At 45.4% G+C, this 10,124-nt stretch overlaps 1 protein-coding gene across 9 annotated transcripts; it reads left to right on the forward strand.

Moving 5' to 3' along the window:
* Positions 1 to 2,545: 2,545 nt before the first annotated feature.
* LOC123069927 (protein RETARDED ROOT GROWTH, mitochondrial) lies at positions 2,546 to 10,124 on the forward strand. 9 transcript variants are annotated; one of them, XR_006433223.1, is made up of 5 exons: positions 2,551 to 3,766; positions 4,867 to 5,015; positions 5,094 to 5,245; positions 5,711 to 5,953; positions 6,219 to 10,124. XR_006433223.1 is itself a non-coding variant. In XM_044492907.1 (4 exons), exons 1-4 carry the CDS (start codon positions 3,754 to 3,756, stop codon positions 6,250 to 6,252), a joined length of 348 nt encoding a protein of 115 aa, XP_044348842.1. In that variant the 5' UTR covers positions 2,550 to 3,753; the 3' UTR covers positions 6,253 to 10,124. The 9 variants fall into 9 exon arrangements, 2 of the variants coding, with proteins under 2 accessions (XP_044348842.1, XP_044348841.1); XR_006433224.1 differs by having other exon boundaries at positions 2,554 to 3,766; positions 5,094 to 5,953; positions 6,219 to 6,347; positions 6,468 to 10,124; XR_006433219.1 differs by having other exon boundaries at positions 2,546 to 3,213; positions 3,727 to 3,766; positions 5,094 to 10,124.

The following is a 10,124-nucleotide window of genomic DNA, read 5'->3' on the forward strand; positions in this document are numbered from 1 at the left end:
TCAAAATAAACAAATAGAGCATCGTACACCATGCCAACTAGTTGCATTATAAAGCACAAAAAGTTTAAACTTGCTCAAATAAACGACAGTGCATTCACTCATAAGTTACATCCTTCGAACACTGGGCCTCTATCGCCCGAGCACCATCCATCACAATGGGAAAATATTGCTCGGGAAGCCTATGCTCCTTCCCAGGAGACGGGGGTCTGGTGGCCATCTTTGCTGGCTTGATCTTTAGCTAGTGCACCATAGTCTTGCCGAAGGCCATCTGAGCTCCCTCGATGCATACGGAGTGCTTCCAGATGACAAACCGGGATGTAGCGTCGCACAGCTTTTGCACCAAGACAAAGTAGCTACTCGGCAACAGCTCTGAGGGCCACAACTTGACACTGAGGTCCTTCATGGCTGGCTCCGCCATCCTATGCAACTCCATTAGCTGCTTCAGCTGGTTGTTGAGGAGGGAAGGGTGCTCGGGTGCTTGAAATTGCGCCCAAAATAACCTACGCTCGGTATTGCCCTCCTGGGACGAGAAGTACCTCACCACATCTGCCGCACTCCTCGGGAGGTCCGCGAAAGCGCTTGGGGAACGCCATACTCATATGAGAAAAGCGAACCTGTTACCACTCCACCAGACTGTCATCACCGCTCAACACCTGGTATGGACTCCCCAACGCACTACAGATCGTGAGCCAGAATCGTCTTGCAAACACAAAGTTGATAAGAAGATGATCGATCATTTCTTGGCGCTGGCTGCACATAGGGCATGATGACTGGTGGGAAAAGGCCTCTCCGAGCGAGACGGTCCGATGTCTAACGACGATTTTTCATTGCGAGCCACGCATAGAAACGACATTGCTGGGGCACCTTTTGCTTCCACACTAAACCAGCATACGTCGTCACCTCCGTTGCCCCAAACTTCAAATCATATGCGAAGGAGACTAAGAAGTTTCCTTTCGGTTCCAGACCCAGCGAATGGTGTCCGCGTTTCATTCCTTAGTTGAAAGCCCATTATTATTGGCCAAAGCCTCAAGTAGTATTCGATATTGGGCAAGTCTATGTTTGGTCCAACGTCTCTTGCTCAAGCATTCTCTTCGATCAGCTGTTTAACCATTATGGATGATCTCGCTCGAGGTGCCACCCTCCGATACAGACCGGGCGCAAGTTCCCGGATCCTGAAGCCATCGATCCATCTTATCTTCCCCAAAGAGGGTGCTCGCTCCATCGCCTACATCCGCTCTGATTGCTGCCTTGTAAATTGCACGGGCCTCATCCGGAGCGTCTACTGCGAATTCTTTCCATGGCCTCAGTTAAATTTGAACTTAGTTAAACTTTAGTGCCACAACTGAAACTGCTGCCATGGCAGCCGTTTTGGCTTAGTTTTCACTGTGCAGAGTTTCAGAAGTGTTGCCATGGCAAAGCTTTTGAAATGTGACTTGAAGTGATCATAACTTTTGATCTATGGTTTGAAATTCAGTAATACTTTTTTCCTTGTGTTCCAAAAGTTTGCAAGTGACCATTAGAATATTTTTATCCAAGTTTGAACTTTTCTTTGTTTGAATTTGAATCTCTCTGCTCTGTTTTGTTTTCTTTTTTTATTTGATTGCCACTGATCAAAAATTCAAAAATGAATTCAAACCAGTGCAAGGATACTCTAAATAATTTTATGTGACTTTTTTCGACATTTCCAAATGCACATATACTATTTCAGAGACATTTGAAAATATATTCCATATATTAAGAACATAAATCCAAATCCAAATACAATAATGATTTAAACTTAGAGTCCAACACAACTATTTTTTTTTTGAACATCAGTACAGACACAAGCGCTCATATACACGCGCATACACTCATCCCTATGAACGCACACACGCACCCCCTACCCCTATGAGCACCTCCGAAAGACTGAGCCGGCATATCATCTTGAAATTTACGAAGTCACCGTAGGCACCTCGTCGTCGACGGGAACGTCTCGTCCCATTGAATGTGCATCGTCGGAAATCCTAAAATAAATCCAGGAATAAATGCGAGCACCAGGATTTGAACCCTGGCGGGCTGGGATACCACAGTCCCTCTAACCATCCAACCACAGGTTGGTTCGCGAGTCCAACACAACTCTTAAAAATATTCATAAATTTTGGTTTGATATATAGTTCCTGCCAAAATTCTCCGAACTACTCTTAAGGGCATTTTGGATTCATTGAATGCAATTTCAAGGTTCTTTGCCCTTTATTTAAATCTGGAGACTTCAAATTTCCCCAATTCAAAATTCACGGAAATTAAATATGATGCATGATGCTTACTAATGCAACTGATACAAGCGTTATTCTACGGCTATGATAACGGTTCACAAGTATGAAAAACAGAGAGTTGAGGAAGGAGTTAAGGAAAGAGGAGAGTAAGAAAATCAGTTATGATCCAATATTTAGGAATCGCATTTTTAGGAAATGAACTAAAGTAATTTCCCCACAACTGTGAAATCCTGGGTTTCCAAGAAACACATTTTTTTTTATATACACAGGTTGGTCAGAGTAGCCAAACAAAATTTTATTCGATTATATATACAGACTTACCGTCTATATTACGTCAATTGTCTGACACCTAGATCAACGGTGCAGATCAAATGTTCTGCCCGAGCGGACGCCGTAGTCTGCCAACCGTCCTAGCGCACCGCGTCCCCAGATCCCCGTGGCTTTCGGATCGATTCCATCCTAAGCGCTGCACCTATGGTGCCCATCCACCCAGCCTATCGCCTCAACGCGAGCCCAGCGCCGCCGCACTCTCGGTCCCTCTCTCCGCCTCGCGGCCGCCGTCCTCGACGTATCGATCGTCCGTGTATTTTTTGGTAGCAGAGGAAAAAGAGGAGTTCCGCACAGGGCCTCTCCCATAGCTTTGCTGCTCGCGTCATGGCACGACACCCAGTCGCTTCAAGCCTTCAACCAATGGGGCGGCTGCGCGCGTGCCGCCACCATCGAGGTCCACTTCGGCGAGCCTGCCGCGCCTCCCCGCCCGCGTGTCTACTTTTTCCTCGGTCATGGCGGTCGCTGCAACCGCTCCCGATGACGCCCGCGATTCTAGCCTCGGAAGCTCAGTCTTCTGGGCCTGGATCCGGGCGGCGGTAGAGGCGGCCCCGGCTCCCGCGCCTCCGCAGGACGAGGAAGAAGGCCTCCACAGGAGGAGGATCCCCGTCGGGGCCTACTTCCTCTTCATCAGGTAAGTTAGAATGCGCAGGTGGTTGTACGCTGGGTGTTTGATGATAGTTCTGCAAGGAAGACCTTGCGTGCTACACTGCTACTATGTTTTTTCAATCTCTCATCTAACATTATTGTGGGAGGCCACAGTGATTTGGTGACGAGGAATGAAAAACGACCTTTGTTTGATTTTCTTTATCCAATCTTTTACATCACCTAAGCGACGTGGTAAATCCATCCACTTGGTCGGTAAACTACACTGCGCTCTGCTACCCTGAATTCCTCCAGAGATCATGGTAACTGATTTCAGTGTAGCACCACATATTTTGCGGGCCAACAATTATATTGATGTTTGATCGTTTGTTGAACATGCTGTATGTACATTATATAACCTCATTTATCTCACGTTTTTGTTGGGCATTGGGGTGCAGAACAACAGATTTTGCTATCACAGTGTGGTTGTCTTCCAATATGGTTCTTCTGGGCTGTTCAATATTGGTGATCATGAATCTGAGTAGTACCTTTATATGATCAGGAACATGCTTCGGGATGGCTTCCGGAGATGAGGAAATATGGTATGTCCACGCTATCATGAGCTGGCCTGTTATTGTGTAAATTGCTAAATAGTGTAGTTTTCCTCATTGAGTTGTACCCATCTTTCTTCTTTCATTGCCATGTATGTGCACGATCAATCCAATTTCCTTTGATGATAATGACTGCTAATATTTAGTAAAGACCATTGAGGATCAAGAGAATTGCTCTGAATTTAATTTATGTTTGGCTGAACCTTTATATGGCTTCTGGATACTGGCGTTCCTAATTGTTTGTAGAATTTACCGTGAAACATGTGCAATGTTGTACAAGGCGCGGTGGGTTATGTGAGTGGCAGTCCATGCACAATTGCATGTTTAGGGCCTGTTCTGAAGTCCTCCCAACTCTTCCAACTCCAAAAATTCTGCTTCTCAACCCAGCTTCTCACTCCGTGTAGCGATTCACATCCGTTCGGCAGCGAAAACAGCTTCTCTGTCGTCACTTTGGGCTGGTAGCGGCTGCTCACATGTCTAGCGCCATATTGGGCTGGGTGGAAATCGTCCCATGGGCCAAGCATGCAGCCCAAAAGAGAAGGAGAGAGGTGTTTCTGTACGAGGAAGGAGCCACGAGCCAGTTTTCACGAGGAACGAAGGGAGGAGAGAGACTAAACGAAACGTTATGTTCACTTGGCGGTGGCAAACCACGTAATTTCAGCCAACTCCACGTTTTGGAGGATTCCTGAAGCTGCGATTTCCTAACTTCTCCAACTCCACGCTTTTTACACTAGGATCCATCCAGCTTCTCAAAGCTAAGCTTTTGGAGCTAGAATCGTTCGGCTCTGCTTCGCACATGGAGTTTGTGAAGCCTGGAGTTGGAGGACTTCAGAACAGGCCCTTAAAGATGCATATTTCGAAATATGAGAAGTTTGAGTCAAGCCTCATGTTCCAAGAGTGCAATTATCTAGAATGCTCTTTAGTTATTTATATACAGAACAGTTCAAATGATGTAGCTGCACCTGCATAAGTATATAGACACCCAGTCATATGGCACCTAGCGCCTAATCCACTTTTGCGCCTAACCCACTTTTGTAACACTGAACCTGTATTATATTCTCACATGATGACATTTATTTCACAATTACCAGATTATGCGGTAGTTGATAAGCCATCCCTGACAACATGGATGAAAGGAGGTCTTGATTATATAGTTCTTAAAAGTTTAGATATCGATGGAATTTGGATCATTTCAAGTGTTCCTGGTCAAAGCATCGCTCTTGCTCATTACATACAGCAGGTACTGTGATTGAGCAAAGTCAATAAACTATTTCCAAGTGGTTGCAATGTTTCAAGTTCTAAGATGCTACTTTAATAGGTCGATGATATGGTTGAGGAATTTACTGAAATCAATCATATCATGGAGAAGACTGGGGACTTCATAAGGAAAAGAAAGAAGCTCTTTCAACTTATGGACTTGGCTAATTCTAATCTTGCAGATGTCATCATTAGACTTCACCTTTTTGACAGGTATGTAAGTGTTGCACTCCCTCCTACATATTATATATCATGTACCATATATTTTAGCAGTGTATGTGCTGTCATTTTCTGAAAAGAAGGAATTTCATTATGCAGAAAACCCCATGTACTGTGTTGTATTACTGAAAAGAAGTCATGTAACTGCCTAAAAATTAAGAAGACATAACTTGACATCGTAGCCAGGTAGGACTATATGATATCAATAGACCACTTTGAAACTCACATGGTACTTTTCTCGGAAAAAAAACAGTAATATTTATGCTGTTCATTGAAAAAACTTCCCTGTGCCTTCAAGAAAGGTTGATGTTTTGATCTCCAGACATACAAAACATACAGTGCCACAACTCTGTATGTTTTTAGTCTTTTTATTTACTAGCATTGTGTTTCGCTTCGAGTGTCAAAGAACCACAGATGCACTATGAGACTATTACCCCATGTCGCCTCCACCCACACCAGCAAACGCCGCCCGCCGCTGCCGTCGCAAGCAGGCGCTGCCCCGCCGTTTCCTCGCGCCTAAGATTGAAGCATCGCCAGCGCTGTTTCTTGGCGCACCGCAGATGTGCATCGACCCACAATGTTTTTTTTTGTCACGCGCCGGAAAGTCGGAGACCCAGAATGTGGAGCTCGACAGATTACTCGAAATCCTGGTTCTTGCCATCTATGTGCAGTTCCACCGTTTGTTATGAACAGAGAACCGAGGTGAGTTGTGATTTCTGTATCTCGGGAGGGGATTAGAAAAACTTTAGAGGATATACGAGACAGTGTGCAAGTATACTGCCATTAGCCTGATTGATATGTTCCTCATTGCACGTGCTCCATTACATGAACTGTAAATCCAGCAATGATGTAGAAGAGATAAATAGTAAACGTACTTGCTTTCTATTTGTAGATGCTTTTGACTTTTATATAAGTTTCATAAAATATTTTGTCCATCAAACTCTATGTTTCTTATATACATGAAAAGGGATATGCAACTGTGGAGAGAAAGAATGCAGTGATAGCTGGAGAGTGGAGACAGTGGAAGAAGGTGGGAGCCACATGTTCATTGCAACGCTTTGCTACTTACCATTTGCATGTGGAGGACGCTCTGCAGGTCAGGCATTTTTACAAATTGTAATAGAATTGGGTACGAGTTTCAAGCGGGAGCTGGAGCTACTTTTTGTTCGTCAATTTAACTTTTACTAATTTGTAACTTAAATGGATCGATTAGTAGTGTCGGGGCCCTGGTTCTAAAGCAAGTCGTGAGGCGTCTACTACCAAAACAATCTGGTTCTTATCGAGTATTGCCTACTGAGACACCATGTTGCTAGATAAGTATAAACACCAGGTTATCTCTAATCATGTGTTGCAGCTTCTACCATCCTCATGTTTAGATACTTAATGCTGACATGTGAACCAAAAATCTAAGATGAACACAATTATTAGTGGATGATACTTTGATCAATAATTTCTATGGCATCAGTCATGCACTAATTTAGACATATTCTGTTTTTTCGAAAGCAATTTATCCCAAAATTTTAGCTAGGCCGCATTGCATTTTTATCCTGAATCTCTATCATCGAATGTTTTTTCAAAGATTTATTAAATTTATGGGACACATTTGCTCCATTTTAATTCATTTACCATATATTAACCCACTTCAATTAGCAACAAGTTCCCAAGCTGAAACTATTGCGATCTGGGCTGGTATGTGACTGCCATTTTCGCATTATTGATATTTTCACAATGGATACATTAGAGCATTGCATTTTTAAAGTAAAGTTCCAGCAATTATTTTTTAGCAGAAATACAATGATCTGTATGCAAACAATCTCCCTGTTTTAGTAATGTTGTGGGACATCATAGAGCAAATGACATGTCACATTCCCAGTAAATGTGTCAATCATACTAAATCGATGGTTTCTAATTTTGGATATTGAAATAATGATATTTTCTTGATTATAATATGATAGTACTGATTAACTCATTTTCTGTTTCAAGCTATCTTGACATTTCTTAGCTATTTTGATGTTTTGCTTGGTAGAAAGTATCAATGTACTGCTTGAGAAGACGTAAGTGTGGGAGATTGTGTTTTCAGAGAATTGTGGTTTCAAAGTTATTTGTAGAAGTAATTTATATTTATCTTAAGGTTACTAGGATACATTGTATGAACCTTTCTTTTTTCATTATCATATAGGCCAAGATGTTCTCCATATGCTGCATCTGGAACGCCTACGACAAGATTAACCATGTGAAGACTCGGTTACATGGTTTTATTTTAAATGAAGTTGTGTGTGTGAGGGAGTGATAGCAATAAATTTGTGCGTGAACTAATGACGTTGGTAAGAATTTAGGTGTTTGTAAAATGGGCGATGATAGGCGCCGCCAAATTTCGGCCGGTCGACGCGCAGCCGTCTGATTAGTCCACCCAGGGCCGTCTGATCTCGCGAAAAACGCCCTATATCAATAAAAAAAAGCTCTCCTACTCCAACTGACACGGGCGATCTGCCGCCGTCAATGTGCGTGTGCACTCCGGCGAGCGCGGCAGCGCCCCAGCGTCAGCCCTCCTCGCAGCATCCCGCGCTCGTGGAAAAGCTCGTCAGCACCCTCGATGGTCGTCGTCCGCACCGCTTAGCAACCCCCAATCCTCCAAGCTCTTATTCCCACGGGCATGAAACAGCAGAAATCACCATGAAAATAGGGATGTAGCAAATCTACAAACCGATAGTAGCAAAAATCCTAAACGGTGGTAACAAAATGGTGCACTGGTTCCAGAAAAAACAAAAACATGGTAGCAAATTTTGGGTTGGTTTCCAGCAAAAAAACGACGATGGTGGTAGCAAAGTGGTACATAGGTTCCAGTAAAAAACTAAAAACCATGGTAGCAAGGTGATACATAGGTTCCAGCAAAAAAACACCATGGCAGCAAAAAAATGGGCTAGTTCCAGCAAAACTTGAAGACGGTGGTAGCAGAAATTGGGGTTTGTTCCAGCAAAATGAAGAACTGTTTCCAGCAAAACTTGAAGACCGTGGTAGCAGAAATTGGGGTTGGTTCCAACAAAATGAATAACTGTTTCCAGCAGACCGTGGTAGCAAAAATTGGGGTTGGTTCCAGCACAAAGAAGAACTGGTTCCAGCAAAGAATAACACCGTCTCCGCTTGCCGGTTCCAGCACTGCTTGTGCTGACTGCAGCACGGCCACGCGCCGGTTGTAGCTCCTCGCCGCGCCGGTAGCAGCACCACGGGGACGTAGTAGCAGCAGCGACGAGCGCCGGCTAGCAACGGCCACTGCACGCACGAAATCCTCGTGGGCTACTGCTTGTGCAGCACCGGCCAATACCCCGCTGACTGCTCGCCCATGCAGCAAAGATAGCAATGGAGAAGGTCGCTACGGAGTAGAGGTTGGATCGCATGGGGAGCTCGTCGGAGGAGTAGCAGACGGGATATGTAGGAGAGGATGGGATCTGCAGCTTAGGAGATGGGGGGCGATGGAGATGGCTATTTTTGTTTCGTATTGGATGTGGATGTGAGGGGAGCGGTGTGGAGAAAGAAGAGAAGAAAAAGAAATGAGCTGGGAGCTGTGTGTGGAGGAGAATGAGCGGTGTTGTGGATGAGGCCGGGAGGATTCTCGAAGCACACTTGGGCGTACCACATACGCACGATCCCCCTGAATGGGACAGGTCGCGAGCGACCGGCGTGAGTTTGCGCCGGCAGACCGGAGAGAAATGTTTCCCTTAATACATGATTTTGTAGTTAGCTGGTTGTAACTAACATCATATGCCCTTTTAAGGATGATCAATACTCCCTCTGTTTCTAAATATTCGTCTTTCTAGAGATTTCAACAAGTGACTATATATGGCAAAATGAATGAATCTATACTCTAAAATATGTTGTCTATATACATCTGTATATGATAGTCCAATTGAAATCTTTAAAAAGATAAATATTTAAGAACGGAGGGAGTAGATTGTTAATGCCATCGAAAGATAAAATATGCCAGGAATGGTAATGTTGTCGATAATATTTCGGTTGACTGAAGCACGAGTGTGGTGGGACTCGGAAGGGAGGGAGCAAATTGTTGCTGCACTTAGAGCGTCTATGATTCGACCCCCATTACTTTGTCTCCATTTGTTCGCACACAATCTGGATAGGAGAGAACGCGACCTTGGACGCGTCCCCTCTCCCGCTACAGTAGAGGCGACTTTTCTGGAACCCCCGAGCAGATCCACCCCTCCGTCGTCGTTTCGCCGGGTCCCCTGCCCTCCGTCGGCCGCTGCGGCGGCGGGAGGGTGGGGGAGCTTTGTCTCGCGTGTGTGTACAGGGTAGGCTCTGTTGGGACCCTGGCCGGCGGCGTCTTGGAGTGGGCGGCGCGGCCGGTCTTCGTTTTGCAGGTGGTGCTCGTCCCCTCCGGCGGTGGAGTTCTTCTGAGCGCTACGGCGGAGCGCCTCCTCGTCCGCGCTCGCGGTCCCCGGTGGCCGATGCGTGCGTTTATCCCCCTCTGGATCTCGACGCGGCGGATCCAGTTGTCGACCCGGAAGCCCCTGATGTTGGATCAAGACGGCGTTACCAGCGGAGCAGAGTGGAGGCTCCCCGGAGTTCGAGGTCCGGCGACTACCCCGCCGCCTGGGGACATCTCCCGATCCAAGGTTCGTGTGGAGATGCAGCGGCGGCCCGCCACCGGCACGTTCTTCTTCGCGTCGGCGACGTTGTTTTGCAGAAAGGACCTGTGTGTAATTTCTAGCTTTCTGGCGTTCTTTTCTGTAATTCTTGTTTCAATATAATCAGTGGTTTCCTCAAAAAAATCTGGATAGGAGAGAAGAATATTTTGTCCCAATTTGTTTCCACGGACAATCCAGCAGGAAAAAAGGTCACCCAATTATTGGACCCCCTA

The sequence above is a fragment of the Triticum aestivum genome, chromosome 3B, assembly GCF_018294505.1.
Source record: "Triticum aestivum cultivar Chinese Spring chromosome 3B, IWGSC CS RefSeq v2.1, whole genome shotgun sequence".
NCBI lineage: Eukaryota > Viridiplantae > Streptophyta > Magnoliopsida > Poales > Poaceae > Triticum > Triticum aestivum.